Source organism: Copadichromis virginalis, linkage group LG20, assembly GCF_057382275.1.
Source record: "Copadichromis virginalis isolate Kocher_CV1m ecotype Utaka linkage group LG20, C_Virginalis_male_GT1.1, whole genome shotgun sequence".
In the NCBI taxonomy this organism is placed as follows: domain Eukaryota; kingdom Metazoa; phylum Chordata; class Actinopteri; order Cichliformes; family Cichlidae; genus Copadichromis; species Copadichromis virginalis.
The window spans coordinates 1,141,187-1,158,694 of record NC_140637.1 but is presented as its reverse complement, the minus strand read 5'-3'; the positions used below and the strand labels follow the sequence as shown (position 1 = coordinate 1,158,694).

At 41.8% G+C, this 17,508-nt stretch overlaps 1 protein-coding gene, 1 non-coding gene and 1 pseudogene across 2 annotated transcripts; all 3 read right to left on the bottom strand.

Annotated features, from left to right (window-relative positions):
- Positions 1 to 473: 473 nt before the first annotated feature.
- Positions 474 to 4,514, bottom strand: LOC146683901 (mitochondrial glutamate carrier 1-like). The gene is made up of 10 exons (XM_085443285.1): positions 4,437 to 4,514; positions 3,844 to 3,939; positions 3,330 to 3,455; positions 3,025 to 3,080; positions 2,433 to 2,523; positions 2,229 to 2,347; positions 1,929 to 2,124; positions 1,672 to 1,829; positions 1,498 to 1,573; positions 474 to 1,379 (listed from the first exon to the last, which is right to left on the bottom strand). The coding sequence occupies exons 2-10, from the start codon at positions 3,864 to 3,866 to the stop codon at positions 1,220 to 1,222; spliced, it is 1,005 nt and encodes a 334-aa protein (XP_085299411.1). The 5' UTR covers positions 3,867 to 3,939; positions 4,437 to 4,514; the 3' UTR covers positions 474 to 1,219.
- A 535-nt stretch (positions 4,515 to 5,049) lies between these two features.
- Positions 5,050 to 5,767, bottom strand: LOC146683900 (follitropin subunit beta pseudogene; annotated as a pseudogene).
- Positions 5,768 to 8,597: 2,830 nt separating this feature from the next.
- Positions 8,598 to 8,889, bottom strand: LOC146683899 (Nuclear RNase P). Its single transcript, XR_014917352.1, has one exon.
- Between the last annotated feature and the right edge of the window lie 8,619 nt (positions 8,890 to 17,508).

Here is a 17,508-nt window from a genome sequence, read left to right as displayed (position 1 = left end):
TACAGACTATAACATTCAACACTTCAAGCCACACACACTCAACACAAACAACAGAAATAAACGCTGCATTTACAGACATTTATTCAGCATTTATGTATTTACAAAAAACTGCTCTAATTTAGCTCCACTTTGCACAGTTTGAGAAAACTGAAGAAAAACCTGCATATTTACATTGGTAGAACAGTTTAAATGACTTTAACCCATGAAAAGGTCGAGCAGGCAGAGAATCTATCATTACACTGTTTACTGCCTCTGAATGCCTAACATGTCATTGTGTGTGTGCTCCTGCATCTCTGACAGCTAGAAATCAGACAGACAACCACAACAGACTAAGAGAACATGGCTACATGTAGGTCATGTAGCACCTTTTTTCTTCCACGTTTGGTCCCAAATGCCAAATGAATCCATCAATAAAGTCTTTACCATTAAACAACATTTCCTTTACCACAAAAATGTGGTTCTCGAAAGTCAGCTGCAGGTGGCCTTGTTGGGCTTTATTTGCAGAGTTAAAAAACACAAACAAAAAATACACAGAGTTGTGTAGAAGAGACTCACAGTGAGCGCTCAAAACTAAAATTCACTTTAGATCAATCACAGTTGTGTATGTGGTGCGAGAATGGGGAACAGGAGACCTCTTGACCAAACGTTTCTTCTTCATCTTTTCTAAACCATCATCCCTAGCTGACAGAATTTGGGATGAGGTTATGCCCCTTTTTTATTTATCCTCTTAAAACAGGACGGAAGTGAAGTAAAAATGTTCTACCACTATTGTTTTATGCTAATTGGCACAGTTATGTCTCTTCATAACATTAAATACCATCACCTCATAGTTGCCAAGATAGAGCAGTTAGATGGAAAACCAGATTAGGGTTGCAATGAAAGGCAGGTGATGGAGTAAAGCTGAGAAAGCAGTGAATAGTCTGGTGCCCCTGAAGCAGAGCTCTGGGCAGGTGAGGAAAGCTCTCTCTCCCAGAAAGATCCAGTGAAGCACAGACTGGTAAACTTCAACCTCAGTCTCTTAAAAAAAAGAGATCTTCATGCTAAAGTCATATTTTTAGACCATTTTAAAATGAATGGCATATCTATGATCCATTTAGCATTTTACTCGAAACCTCCAACAATAAAGAAGGTACACAAAGAGCTGGATCCATTGCTACACTCGGGGCATAGCTGCTGTAATTTAATAAACCAGCAAAGGTTGGAAACAGCTTTTTTTTTTTTATGCAGAGCAGATGTTGTAGGGTGTGTACCCCAGCAGGAACTCTCCAACACCCACAAAGTACACAACCTGTGCAATGCCAAAGAGCGGGGCTATGACAAGGGCCCGGCAAGTAGCTCCCTTGAGGAAAGCTCCAGGACCCTCTTTTCTCAGGATCTTCCTGCAATTAACAAGACAAGCCCAGAATTAGTCTTTGATTTATGCTATCGAGGCCAAGCCAAGCAGAATGTTTGTTGGTGATGCTGAGAATCCAAAGCTATGATTTAAGCTATGTTCACCTGATACAGTCCACCACGCCACTGTACGTTTCTTCATTAGTTCCTTTTCTGAGTGACTGGAGCCTTGTTTTGACAACTGCATGAGACAGAAAATTATAAATTATGCAAATAATAAAATGATGTTCTTCTTTAAAATGTCACTTTACTTCGTAGTGCACCAAATGAGTCTCTCACCATCACAAGGACTGACAGCCACAGCGGCGATGGATCCAGCCAAGCAGCCAGACAAAAAGGACCAATAGAAAGGGACGGATGGGTCGTCAGATGAATGCTGGCCAAGCTGGTGCACATGTGCAAAAAGAGGAAAGTACACAACAGAGAACGGGATGTCCCTGAAAAGATAAAATACAAACATGTTTGGATTGATAGACAGAAAGATGTAAAACTGGTTGATTAAACATGTGATATGGCAATACATTTGCACATCTCACCTCATCAATGTGGCCCCAAGACCCCTGTATAGTCCTGTAACACCCTTGGTCCTCAGCAGCTCTCTGGTGATCTGTATGGCAGAAGTTCGCATGGCTTGAGGCCCAGGGACGGTGTTATAGGAACGGCTAAGAACTGCGCTGGCCCTGCCCATCTTCAGAGTTGTTACAACAGCGGGCATCACTCTCTGCTGGGCAGCTGGCAGAAACAGGAAATCTAAGTATTTTAGAGCTGAAACACCCCCAAACACCAGTTTTGTTTGGGGGTTTTTGCAAATGATTTGCAGATGTAGATGGTTTTACCTATCCTGCCTGCATCCTGCAGCTGGATCTTGAGCATCTCCATGGGTGTGGTGACAATGACCTGGCACATCCCCGCACAGCATCCCGCCAACATCTCCTTGAACACTGTCAACTTACCACTAAGGACCCAAACACGTCGATTAGATAAAAAATAAATAAATAAGAATGACACTGGATGTTAATATGTTCTTAAGTGCTACTCACCCATCTTTGCTCAACATGTGGCGAAAGAAATCATTAGCAGCTAGTTTGATGGCTTTCTCTGGGGTTACCAGGGTTAGATTTACTGCAGCACCTGCAACAACAAACCTGCTTGTGACAAACTTCCTCCTAATGAAGCAAAGGTGCAGACTTGCTGAAACATATTAACTCATCAGTCTGACAGCACATTTTCCAGTGCAGGAAAACAGGAGTATAGAAACTATCCTGACTGTAGGAATGTGCAAAGCAAAACGGAAATGTTTAGCAACAGAACAAAATAGCCTGCCACTAAGCTACTGTGACACAACTGACTGCATTTTTCGCTGCCTTGCACCAAACCATTAATGGGCCAGTTTACTCAGGCTTTGATCCAACACTGAATGTGACTCAGCATCTGTGCGTCTTATTAAATTACCCAGTCTGGTTGTATTGGTTCCACCAATTTCAAATAAGGTCAGGCAATTAAAATGTGTCATAGATCTCTTTGCTTTACATATATCTGCCAATGTAGGTGATGGCAGTTCTTGCAAAACTAGATAAAGGACTTTGGGGCAAACAATCACTTGTAAAAACTGCAAGTATGGGCAAGTATTACCTCTGTACATGCCAAAGTAGCCCTCAGATTTAACTGTCTTCACTAGGCAGTCCATCCTGGTGAGAAACATGAGATTCACAGTGAAGGTTGTTATCATTCAGTGTAGCAGAATGGTGTCATTACAACATAAGTGTCACTGAAACATAATGATGACACAGCAACAAGAACAGGAACTTGCATAGTAGAAACAATAATGTATTCACACGCATTTTTAAGAAGAAGAAGCACTGGATTATGAAGATACAAACTATACTAGTGTTGTCGCAAACTATCAGTGAGTTTTCATTTGCAGGTGCCGGTCTTACATGTTCTTGTAGATTTGCTGCCCACTGCGCTGGTTCTGCAAGCGCGTCTTGGCCAAGTCGATTGGGAACACACAGGTGACTCCTACCATGCCTGCAATCCCTCCATTGATCAGTTTGGCTGGTAGACTGTACAAAGGCAAGTCGCAACAGACAAGGACATAACAATCATTCTTTTTCCCACCATTTCTGCAGTTACACAAAGAAGGGCGTTGACAGGCGAGGCGAGAAAACCTGCTCAAACTAAGCTGAAGTAATATGAAAGCAACTCATTATGCTTCTTGGTGTGTGACCCATACTAGTGTATCTCTTTGTAGAAGCTATAGAAAATAACTTGTTGACAAAGTAAAGCAAACAACTCACATATAACTGTAATAAAGTGCTACACATCGGCACAAGAGCAAAAGACAGGTGGCAAATTCTGTGTTTATTGTATAAAACTATTGGATTGACAAAAAAACAATTAGAACATGCCTCGTTCCTATTATCTCATCTAACTTGGTGCACAGGTCCGTACCTTATCTGTTGTTGCTGGGCCATGGTTCTTGAATTTGGTGAGTGCAGAAGTTGTTTTAGCACAGAGGGAGAGAAGGCTGAGAGTCCCTGAGAGACACTGAGCAAGGCAAGAGCAGAAATAAGCTCAAGGTGATATATATATAGAGGAAAGTCCGGCCCTGCATAGACAAGGATAAATTTGACTCTCCACTCACTGCATTACCAGCCAAGTTAAAATCAGGGTCAGTTACCCACCAACATCAAAGCACAATCCTAATATCCAAATCAAGGCAGGCATACACCCATCTGCAGTGTGTCATTTCAGATGAATCCAGCTCTTGTCTCGAGGCGTCTTGATTGCAAACATACACTCATACAATGGATAAAATCAGAAATTAAAAAACAAACAGCTACTGCGTCTCATAATAACCTGTGATCTGAGTTAGAAAGTTAACTACATCTGCTCTGCCTAATTACAAAAGCTTTACAGTTTTTTGCTTTTTGGTTGTTTTTTTAACCCGTCCTGCAACTTTTTCCCGGGTTGTTAAATTTATTTAGATGTGAAAGACATAGTAAAACATCGGAGCTGTATTCGAAAGAATCGTGGTTACTTACGGAAAAGAGCTGGGACAGCACGCCTTAAAATAAAGACTTTAACGCTGCTTCATATCCACCATCGTCTTGGTTAATAAATTAATGAATGAGTAGAAAAAGGAAGGAGACAAGCTACAGCTAGGTGCGCCTCAGACCTGACTTGGGAACCAATAAAAATTGATTCTCTAAAAACTGGGCGGGACAAACAGACCATGATGCAACATTTATAACCGTTTCTCTCAGACATCAGCCGAGTAATCCTGATATCTCTGATATGGTTCGTGCTGGCTCACAGCAGGAACCCATTTCCTGGAACCATCATTCTTGCTATTGTTAGGTATTGTACTGGGTCTGTTCATGGTCCAGTTTATTATTATCGCCACCCAACCCCCTAAGCTAAGCAGTAACCAAATTAGCCTTTTTTTTTTTATTTAATTTATTTTTTATTTGTTTATTTCAATGTTTTTATTGTAATTTCACACTTTTAGTCATAAAAGACAAAAAAAATCACAACTGTATTGCATGAACAGACTGTTTTATTGCAATATCATAATAAACTAGAGAACAGAACATGAGATGCACTACAATAACATCAACACACACAAACACGTAGTCATTTTCATTAATAGCTGAATCACTTCCGTGCAAGCGCGCTGCTGCTTGTATTGGAGTATTGTGAGATCTCCACAGCAGACTGGTTCTGTTTCTTCACACTGTCAAGTGTCGTGAAGCACTGATCATAAGGGATACGGCTGGTCCGGACGCAACGGTGTGTGCGTGTGTCACAGCGCCTACAGCTGCAGCAGTGGGCTGCGGGATAATACAGCTGTGGGTTGACATCCTTGGGACAACCAGGAATATGGGCAGCCCGGTACACCAAGGAAAGAGGAACACAGCTACGCTGGATCAAGAAAGTCCTCCCAAATCGTCCCCTCAAATTAGTGTCCTGGAAATGAGGAAACAAGGCTGATGACGACAATATTCAATGAGAACGGAACAAGGTGCCATTAAGATTTTTATATGATTAATATGTGAAAAAATCCGCAGAATGTGTTACAGTTTGATATGTCATCATTACCTTCATCACATTTATTGTCTCAAATATTCTCAAAATGTCCATCATACAGTTTGCTTAACCTTTACATCATTGAGTTTCCATGAAAAGTGTAACTGTGTGCAGAAGTTGTCACCTGGGTGTAACAATAGCCACTGCAGATGGTAGTGTTGATGGCCACGCACTGGGTGCAGTCTTGCTTCTCAATCCATAAAGTGTAATTCTTCAGCATACAGGTATACACCGCACCAACCATCAGCACACACAACAGCAAGGATTTCAATGCAAACAGAGGCATGCTAAATCTGTAAACACACACGAATGTACGGACAATTAAAGATACATGCAAGAAAACAGAATAAACAGATGCAATCAGAACGCTATCAATGCAACGTTTGCTTAGTTTCACGCAAACCTAAACTGAAGAGAAAAAAACAAACTGTGACATATGACCTTAGTGATATCTTGGAACTACAGAAGTGTCAGTTCATTGCAGAATCTGTTATGATGAGACGAGTTTGGTTCCCTCCTGTTCCCCTGGAAGTATCTGAAACTATAAAGGATGCCCATCCGCTTTTATGGAAACCTTAATCCACCCTGAGTGCCCCAGTAGACTTTGGTATACATCATTATTCCAATAATCGTGTCAATATCACTGCAGGTTGAAAATGCTGCCACAACATCTGTGCAAACCACAAACAACAAGTTATGCAACTCCAGCCCCGACCCTCAAACGTGTATGGCTGGGCAAAACTGATCCATGTGACTGATTCCACACGTTTTAGGTCGTGAGACGCGAAAGAGTCAAAGAATATTCCTCAAACTCAGTCTCCGTTTAAAAGTGCATTCAAACTTGTGTCAGTAAAACACATTGTAAGCTCCTCATTTAGCAGAGTGAACGCTCACTCGTTGTACTTAATGATGATGATGTTTGAGCAAACAAATCGTTTATAAAATGTGGAACTAGAGAAACAGATTCCTCTGTCTTTATGTTAAAAACAATTAAAGAAAAGTATAAAAGTTCCGAATAGAATCAAATGGAGACAAAATCAGAAATAATCTCATTTTACTTATGAATTCTGCTGTAAGTGTAACTGCTCATATTGGTTTGGCCTGGCTGATGCTGGGTCAGCCCGTGTCCTACAAGTAAGGTAAAAAGGGTATAGCCTCTTTAGCTAAGCCATTAATGCTCCCATAATTCCCATCTGTTCTTAACAGAGGTGGCCATATGCCCTCAGATTTTTCCTCACTAAATGTTGTAAATAAACACGTTCAGCCAACACATGTAGGAGAGGCCTTTAAATCTGCAGGCATTTTAAAGAACTGCACATGTATAAATTTAAAAATTCAAACTTCATTAATTTTATTCAAGACTCAACTTTACACAATAACCGAGATATAAAATTTAAATGAAAAATATGCAATTTTGTGTATAATTCTAAAAATCTGAGAAACCCCCAAATGCAGCTTCTTTTTCTTACAGGTTAAATCTCTCAACAGTAAATGTATTTCTAACTTTGATTAGATTAAGCTTCCATTTTTCTGATGATAAACCATATAAAATCCACCCTGAAATACATTAACTACGCTTTTATTAAATTATTCATCTTATACTCACCATGCAGTCTGACATTAAAACTTCTTTATTCTTGCGACCTGGTCCCTGATGTTGTCACTCTGTTTTCGCTCTACATTTAACATGACGGTCACAGTTATATACTGCAGCCATCAGATAATTACAGCAAACTGGGTCGTGGACAGTTCACCAATTATCTGTGCCGACACACATCCCGCTTTTTTGAGACCAGCGGATTATTATTTGTATGAGGTATGAGAGAAGAGAACAATCAAACTGATTCATATCTCTCTCCAGACATTACTGTGTCAGTTTAATACTACACGGTACATATTCTGATTAGTGAAGATCAGGGTTAACTTACTTAAGTAGCAATATTAATTACATAAATATTTACATTTTTTGACTACTTGCAATAATCCTTCCATAGTATATGGAACTGGCACACAAAGCTACTATTTCATTTAGAAACAAAACAGGTTTGCACACTTTCAAGTAGCACACAGAAAAATCAGAAAGTATGCATGTTAAACAATTTAAAATATTTGATACTTACAGGTTAACCTGTAGGTTACAATGGGAATCTTAAAGATGTTTTGAGATTTAGCAGATGCTGCTGGGCTGGTTTGCTGTTCTGTGCTTAACTGCTGTAGTCAGTCACACAGATAGAAGGATCCAGAACTCATCTTGGAGTAGGCCAACTCAATAGACATCATTTCATTTGCCTCCTGTTCAACCCACTCTGTGAATGTGTTATCACTGTGGCATCATCAGATGATGTTCGAGGTTAAACTCTGTGGCTCTGTGTTTCAAGATCGTGCGGGCAACACTTCGTGTTCCAATAAGGCTAAAAAGTGGGGCAGAAACATGAACTGGTTTTGTTTGGGGGCCAAACTGAAGCTGTGCACCAAGGACAGTAGGACACAATATGATCACGGAGTTGTTTTCTGAAAGTTTAGTTAAGTGGTTACATGTTAAACAAAAAAGCAGTATTAAATAAAGATCCACAGTAAACACTTTACATACAGGTGCATCATCCGTAAAGACACCTAAATTACAATGCCAGTATTTTTCAGCGTTGTGCACTGTGCACCTCAAGTGTTCCACTGAAAAGGCATTATTTTTGTATGATAACTTGCACATGTAAAGCAGTATGTCATAAAAAAACAGGTTCTTGGCACTTCTTGTGTCTCACCAATGTCATATGCACAAACTGCATGTGAATATAGGCCAATGCAAGACCAAACAAGCGTATTAAGAAACATTAACATTCATCATTAACATACATGAGGAAACAGATGCTTTCAGTGTCTAAATCCAGAAGCATTTCCTTTTAACCTTGTGTTTACATTGCCCTCTCTCACAGAGAGATGTGAATATTTTGAATATGAATATTTCCTACAAGCATTTCATGTGAGATGCAGATTTATGATTTGCATTCACAATGTTGTCTTATGCGTGTGCCACAGTCCAGAAAAGTCTACTGTCATCAAGAGGACATAAATGACCCTCCAGTCACATGATCCTTGATGGTTTAATATTTGTGCAAAACGTGGGGGGAGAGTAGTCTGAATTGGGTTGTGGAGATCTGCCCCAACTCATTCATCGAACTCAATCGCCAGCCGCGAGCGCTTCCAAGTCATCAGAGAGATGCATCCACCTGCCAACCGGCTTCTCCTGCTACACCTGCTCTCATTGACCCATGCTTTCTGTTCACTCGCTCACCCGGATTCAGGTGATGCCCTGCAAGGGCAACGATTGGCTCTTCTCTCAGACCTTCCCCAAGGTGATTGGTGGAGTGACAAGCACTCGGCACGTGACCTCTTCAATGAGCTTCCTCCCACGGATTAGCACGCGCTGCACACCAGGTATAACTAGGGTCAAAAAGACGCGTGGAATCCTTATCACGGTTTGTTGCTTTAACGAGTATTTTGGGAGGGTTAGAATTTGAGCTATCCCAGAGGGAAACATAATTCACAAATGTGTTTAGATTGTTTTTAATTTTATTTTAATTAATTTAAATAAAAGAAGGAACTGAACGCCCCGTTGCATTCTGGGCCGTTCAGTACACGCCGTTCACTGCGATTATTGTTATTTCGATCAAGAAGACTTTTTAAAATGTATTTTATAGCGCAGAGGAAAAAAAATATAAGCAGGAAAACTTCAGCTAATGTGTGAGTACAACCTGTTGGTTGCTTTTCGTGTTGTTAGTGACTTTATAGGAAACCTTTGTCAAGATAAGGAATTTAACAAATAACATTTCAGCCCATGCTTTCAGAAGATCTACATCAAAGACTGATGTTTGCTCCATTACGACTACATCGCTGAAATCGGCTACAATAGAAGACGAGCAGCCAAACCCAGACGTGTATATAAAGCTGTGCTTGTATCCAAACACTAGATGGCAGGCAAGCACAGTATCAGACTTGTCTTCTCAGCTGTGAGGAACTCGTGTGTTCCTGCATCTTGTGATTTTATCAGCTTGTTTAACTCTCGCCCACAGGCAGCTGTAAGGTGAAGAGTATAATTCACACAAGCAGAAATGTTTTATGAAGCTCCCAGACCCCAAGGAGATATAATTAACTCAATGCTCAGAGGAACAGGTGTAAAATGAATATGGCCAGATCACAGATGGCATGCAGGGAAATTTGGTTCTGAGCCCACAGAAAAGGTATTTATTGTGTTTTCGTACGAAGGAAATGAGGCTGAGTCGCTGTTAAACGGCATAGCTTTCCTAAACACGTGCACAGAGAAAGCTCCGTAGGCGGCAGTGAACATCCTGCTTCCTCAGTCATATAATAAATGGTCAAGGCAAGGTCCTCTTCACACAGCGAGACAGCCACAAATAAAGAGTGGATGTACATCTTGATGGGGGGGGACAGTCCAGATTTCCAATGAATGAAATCAGAAAATACAGCATCACCAAGGACAACATGTAATAATCTGTTTTCTGGGGCCATAGAAAGGTGCCATAACGCTGATTTTAGAACGATTTGTGTTTTCTGAGAATATCGAACAGCTCAATATGTTCTGTCATCTGAGGCTTTTGCTCCCTACAATCAGCCTATTTTAAGTTGGGTAACAGAGAGATTTTTAGTACTAGGGCCATTTTTGGAAGGAAGAAGAGAAACTACTTTGACCCAAATCATCTCTGGTGTCCTTGAAGACACTTATTAAGAACCTCGGGAATCTGGAGAACACCTCTAGACAGCTCTTCTCCACTTCTCCTCTACTCTCCTTTGTGATCTTCCCTGTCCTAACTTTTATTCCACCTTCCCTTTTTCCCTTTTTAAAGACAATGTTGGATAACACCTCCCACCCACTCCATGACATGTTGGTCAGTCACAGGAGCTCGTTCAGTGAGAGACTGAGATTACCGAAAAGCACCACTGAACGACACAGGAAATCATTCCTGCCTGTGGCCATCTCCCTGTACAACGCATCCACTTAACACACTGTTTGCTGCTACAGCTACACATGTTTCTTTTCCAAATATTTATTTATAAGTGACTTATGTATGTATGTATATATATATGTATATATTGTACTATTCTTAGTTAGCGTATTGTCTGTCTTGTCTTAATGTTGGTTTAAAATGGAGCACTGTAACAAAAAATAATTTCCCCCAGGGATCAATAAAGTATTCTGATTCTGATTCTGATTCTTTTTGTCTGTGTGCACCTTCACTTTCACTCACACAGACCCACAAGGCTCCCACAGGGGCTCAAAATCAATCTCACGGTGCTTAAAATAATCAACCTAGTTGAGGCAGAGGGCTTACCAGTAACATGTACAGTAGCTCACGTCCTCACTCCTTATTTTTACCTCCACCCCACCTCCCTGATTGTGAGTGACTGGCAGCCATCTCAGGATTTATTTTGCTTTCTTTTCATTTTAATATTTACCCAGGCTGCCATCATTTCATTTGGAGTTCAATTTTTTTGTCATATAGTTCATATAAATGATTGTATTGTAAGCTGTACTACATCTCTTGTCGAGTGACAGCTGGGGAAGGCTCTTGCTCCTTACCATCGAGAACTGGATTAGCACTGGTCTGATGACTGGATGGATAGATAGGTGGCTGGATGGGTGAAGTCATGTATGGGCAGGGATTCTTATATTTAGATCTGATTCCACATGAGTACCAATTATTTTCTTTTTCTTTTTTTTTAATCTTGTAATGTCACTGCTGTAATTTTCATCATAATCTAAATAAATATTTTCGTAAAAACGTGCAAATCTACTCTATGTACAGTTGCGGTCAACAGTTTGCATGCACTCATCATGGGCATGAAAGTCGTGGTAATTTGGGGCTTTTAATGATTGATTTTTCTGGAATGACTGTACACAATACATCTTTAATGACTAAAAGAATATTACTTGTGTGCTCAAGTTTGAATTTAGTTTGGATTTTCTCTCTTCCACACGAGGTCAAAAGGATATACACAACCTTAAAACAGTATATTGAGTTTATGCATCCCACTAATATTTTTGGTAACCATCAACAAGCTTCTGTCATAGTCTGTCTGATATTTTTGGGGAAAAGCCTAATGTTACCCTGCTTTATCCGTTGCAAAAGCAGTTTTGATGTATGTTTGACATAAATTTCCTGTTGGGACTCCCAATCATGTCAAACCATCCAGCTGTGGGCTTTCTTTGGCCCATTTGACCATAAAACCATCTCCAGAGGCATTTGTCTCGTCCACGTGGGCAGCTCAAAATTTCAGTTGAGTTTGAGTTGAGCTGAAGCTTCTTTCTTGGTCAACACCGTCTCAATCTGTGACAATGTAAAACTCACCTCACTGTGGACATTGACACTGGTGTTCCAGCAATTTCCATATCATGGCAAACACTGAGGTGTTACTGAACATCCTAACCAACCGCTCATCTTTCAGATCTTGTCAAAGTAGAGATGCATCTAAAAAAAAACTTATACTTAATATACGATTGTTTGGTCAGTCCAACGAGTGCTGTCATGCAAATCCTTTTTATGCTGCAAAGAGAAACTCGCAATTTGCATCACTCAGTATCACTAATGATAATTAAATAGGCTTTAATTATTTTCAAGTTCAAAGGCACTGTAAATCCTTCAGCACCACCACTAAAATAATTACGTGACTGCATGTATGTATTTGAGCCCGTATGTATATATGTTATTATAGCCTCTGTGGATTAGAAATCCTAAATGAATTCAAGATTGTGCACCCAAGTGTTCTTTTTGAAAGTAATTAAAGATAAATGCTGTACAGTCAAAAAAGAACAGATTAAAGAAACTAACGGCCCCAAATGACCAAGACATTCATGCTCATGATGAGTGGGTGTAAACGTCTGACCACAACTGTACGCGCATGTATGAATTTAAGTAATTCACACCATAAATGTGTGGGTGCAAGATGACTCACTTACTGTACACGTGTGTGAAAACCTGCCTATTTACTGAAAAAAGAAGGGCGATAAAGGTTGCCGGCTCCACCTAATTGGTGGCACCTGTCACAGTAAGTTTTGACCCCCAGAGAAATATCATCGATCACCCGGGACAAAAATAGCATCTGGAGCCCAGCTTCCAGCCAACAATGAAACTTTCTCCTCCTCACTCGTTCTGGTAATTAACAAAATCATTCACACAGATGAATCTAGCTGACGATCTTCAAACAATACCCATTCATACCTGTTACAACCTTTAACTAATGAGCTCTCCTTCTGTTTGAGCTGCTACTTTGAGGAAAACATTTGAAAACTGCAGCATGGCCCAGGTCAGATCCCAGAGACACGTTCAGTGAAAAAATCATGCTTTGTTTTCCTTTTTCTTTTCTTGTCTCATATTATTGATTTTTAAAGATATGCAAATTTGTCCCAACACAGTGCTCAAGTCAAGGAGGCAATGCCCGCCCTACATCACAACTCAAATATAGCTACACCAATTAAGGCCAGTTCTTGTATGCTACACTGGGCATGTGGAAGAAATCATTCTCCATTACTGTATTATAATTCTCTTGATGTCTGATTGTGCAGCAAGTCAGTGGATGAAAAAGACGGATAACTTTGGGGAGGAGCAGCACGCTTAATTGGATTCTGCATTATTGTGAACAGGACTGTAGAGATGACAGAAATGCTCCTGATTCAGAATCGTTCATTAGTGGGCAAAATAAATGGATCAGGGTGTTAAGTTTAGCCCTAATTATTCTGTTTATCTTTTTGTTTAGTCCCTTTATCTCCCTTCCTTGCTTCACTACAGCTGTCAGAGTAGGAGTAAAGTAATTGCAACCTGTCTCTGGTCTACACTGGCCATCAGCCCAACATAGAGAGCCAGAGGAGGGCCACAAAAAGAAAAGAAGTGGGAAAAAAAGATGCGTTAACAAATAAACTGAAGGGGGAGGGTGGGGTGAGTAGACAATGTAGAATCTATAACAGCGAGAAATGGAAAATATAAAGGAGAGTGACCAAGTGAACAATGCTGATGAAGATGAGAACGAGCGGAGAGAGGGCCGGCGAGATGAAAGGATGGAGGGTGAGCAGAATGGCAGAGGGAGAAGGGGAGGGTAAGCTTCCGACAAAAGGAAGTGGGAGACAATCCAGTAAGGCACATGGTGTGTGTGTGTGTGTGTGTGTGTGTGTGTGTGTGTGTGTGTGTGTGTGTGTGTGTGTGTGTGTGTGTGTGTGTGTGCGTTGGTTTGTTTGTTTCTCACACATGTTTGAGCACCAACATGGTAAAGGAGTGCAAGCAGTAGCTGGTCACAGCCCCTAATAGCATTATATTACTTGGTGCCAAATCTGAAAGGCTAGATTGCAGGCTGTTAGGGATTTAATTCTAAATTAAGCCTGTAAGGAGAATGTTTGCATGTAAATCCATGTACCAAACCATTACTCTGTGTGTGAACACAACAGCTAGAAACATGAAATTATAGTACTGAGACAACTAAGAGAATGCCGAGCTTGGCTCATAAAGCTGTCAGATGTGCGCACACATATGGATGTGTGCTCAGGTAAGGCTAATAATTACTAAGATGCTAAATGCACATTTTTCAACCTTTCATTCAAGCCTGTGACGTTTATATCAGCTGTTAAGCCTCCAAACTCACACACATGCAAAGATTCACATTGAAAAACGATTGGAGTGCAGCTAAAGCGTGAGGAGTGGAGGAACAAAGGGGAAGCAGAATGTGACAGAGTGAGTGAAGGAAGGCCAGAGCACTGACTCTCCTTCTCCATGGCTGCTGGCCTTGAAGCCTGCTGACTCCGAATGGCACGTTTGGCAAAGGAGTGTTTACTGTGAGTCCTCAGAGCTATGATGCATTTTAATCTAAATATAAGGAAGTATGTTTTATTGTTTGCTTTGATTGCACAATTTGGCTCAGCTCCCTTTTCAAACATGTTTTTGTCCAAAAGTGGCAGATCTTTAAAGTGGGGGTTTGGCTCAGTGTTGATGCACTTATCGAGGTGAAGGTCAGTGCTTATTATTACAAATCCTATGACTCAAAATGATGGTTCGCAATAAAGCATAGTGGTCACATCACACATCTGTACCAACAAGTACAAACCCTACTCCTGTGCCCTCTTAACCATACTATATTTATTAGAATGCACAGCAGTATCATTGAACAGCATCTTTTTGAGCAGACCTGCTTATTTTCTGATCGTATATATTATTTGAACTTGTGGAAAATGTTCACTTATTCATATATCTCAGCAAGAAGCCTACTTAATAGATGGTATACTTGAAAAAAACCACAAGGTCACTCATTTATTCAACAAAATATCAAGCTGTAATTTTATTCTATTGAGCAAACATAATATGAAAGTTGGCATCATAGGCTACAGTGTCCCCTTTAGCAACAATAACTTTATTGAAACATGTGCAAACATACATGGAAATCCAGTATAAAGAGCAAAAAAAGATATTTGAAATTTGAAAGGCAATATCTGACATGACCTCCTTTATTCTTAAACACAGACTGAATTCTCTTAGACAAACTTTCTTGTAATTTCTTGAAGTAGTCTTCAGAAAACGTTCTCCAGGCTTCTTGAAGGATATTCAAAGCTCTTCTTTGGATGTTGGCTGCCTTTTGTTCTGTTGTCTGTCAAGATGATCCCACACTGCTCCAGTGATGTTGAGGTCATGGCTCTGAGGAGGCCAGTCCCCAGAGCTCGTACCTGTGATGGTGACTGATAAGTCTTCTGTGTTTTTCTATCCAGGGAGGATTTCCCTGCAGTGGCAGTGTGTTTGAGGATGCCGTGCTGACAAATGAAGCATTTGGCACTCAGGTGCTTTCCAATAGGTCAAAATGTGACAGTACTTTTCCTTAAACCAAAACCAACAGAAATGCATGGCCCATCACAGAGCCTCCATCATCTTTTACTGACGGCTGTAGACACTCACTGTTGTAGCTCTCCTGACCTCGGTGATTTGAACCAGAAATTAGACATTTGGATGGATGGATTCATCACTCCATAAGAGATATCGCCCCTCTGTTTCAGCCCAGTTCTTGTGTAATTTGGCATAACCCCAACCTTTTCTGCCTGTTTTCCTTCCTTAAGAATGGTTCAAAAGCGACCCTTTCACCATTTGATGAGGCTTCAGTAACAGTGCATGGATCAATGCCCCCCTCAAGAAAACTGCTCTTACCATCACAAAGAATATTACCATATGGCCAGAGGGTGCCTCTCAGCAGCTGCAGGACTGTTTTGACAGGACTAACTGGGATATCTTTGAACATCAGGACTTGGAAATGTTCACAGACGGTGTCCTCTGCTATATAAAACACTGCATAGACACTGTTACAGCAGTCAAACAGATCCGGGCTTATCCCAACCAAAAGCCCTGGATGACCCGGGAGGTCAGGCAGCTGCTGAAGGAGAGGAACATTGCGTTCAGGTCTGGCAACAGGGATTACTACACCACAGCCCGATCCAACCTGAAGAGAGGCATCAGAGAGGCAAAGGGGGACTATAGGAGGAGGATCGAGGACCATTTGAAGAGTAATACCAGCCGGCAGGTGTGGCAAGGCATCCAGCACCTAACCAACTATAAGATCAATCTCGGAGCTGCGGACGGTGACCTGGAGCTGGCAGAGGAGCTGAATATCTTCTTTGCCCGCTTTGAGACCAGGGTACCGGAGGTATTGGAGCCACAGCAGCAACACGCCACCCATAGCAGCACCACCCTCACCCTGGAAGAGCACGAGGTGAGGCGCATGCTGCAGGCTGTTAACCCGAGGAAGGCGGCGGGTCCTGATGGTGTGCCAGGTCGAATATTGAGGGATTGTGCAGGACAGCTGGCTGGGATCTTCACCAGGATTTTCAACAAATCCCTCGCACAGGCGACTGTCCCACTCTGCCTGAAGTCCTCCACCATAGTCCCCTTGCCTAAGAAGCCCCACATCACCGGCCTGAATGACTACAGACCGGTGGCACTCACCCCAGTGGTAATGAAATGCTTTGAGAAGCTGGTCCGCAGACACATCACAGCAGCCCTGCCCCGCAGCCTGGATCCACACCAGTTTGCCTACAGAGCAAACCGGTCCACGGAAGACGCTGTAGCCACAGCACTCCATGCTGCATTAACTCACCTGGAAGAGCATGGTAGCTATGTGCGGATGCTCTTCGTGGATTACTGCTCAGCTTTTAACACCATCCTTCCACACAAACTGGTGGCCAAGCTACAAGACCTGGGGCTTCCATACAGCACCTGCATGTGGATCAATAGCTTCCTCTCGGGCCGTAGACAGAGAGTCAGAGTTGGCCATCACACATCCTCAGCCCTGAGTCTCAGCACTGGCTCACCCCAGGGCTGTGTGCTCAGTCCACTGCTCTACTCTCTCTACACACACGACTGCACTCCTCGCCACCACAGCAACATCTTTGTGAAATTTGCAGATGACACCACAGTGGTGGGGCTCATTACCAAGGGAGACGAGTCTACGTACAGAGACGAGGTGGAGCAGCTGACGTCATGGTGTAAGGCCAATAACCTCCTCCTCAACACTTCAAAAACCAAAGAACTCATAATAGACTTCAGAAGGAAAAAGGCAGAGATCCAACCACTATTCATAAATGGGGACTGTGTAGAAAGGGTGGCAAGCTTCCGCTTCCTGGGAGTCAATATAGAGGAGAACCTTTCCTGGAGTGTGAACACCTCCGAGCTGCTGAAAAAGGCCCAACAGAGACTGTACTTCCTGAGAATTCTCAGGAGGAATAACATCACACAGAGACTGCTGGTGTCCTTCTACAGAGCCACCATTGAGAGTGTTCTAACTTACTGCATATGCATCTGGTACACTAGCTGCACAGGGGCTCAGAGGAAAGCACTCCAAGGGATCATTAACACCGCCCAAAAGATCACTGGCTGCCCTCTCCCCACACTGGAAGTTCTACACAACGCCCACTGTTTTAAAAAGGCCCAAAACATCATAAAAGACACCTCACATCCTGGCCACTCCCTGTTCGAACTGTTGCCCTCAGGCAGA

What these genes read in the sequence shown, in the direction of transcription:
- LOC146683901 (XM_085443285.1), bottom strand. Translation starts at nt 3,866, where the DNA reads ATGGCCCAGCAACAACAGATAAG. An exon ending in CAGCAAATCTACAAGAACAT is followed by an intron (nt 3,081 to 3,329) that starts GTAAGACCGGCA and finishes GTTTCTCACCAG; the next exon opens with GATGGACTGCCTAGTGAAGA. An exon ending in GGCTGTCAGTCCTTGTGATG is followed by an intron (nt 1,574 to 1,671) that starts GTGAGAGACTCA and finishes TGTCTCATGCAG; the next exon opens with TTGTCAAAACAAGGCTCCAG.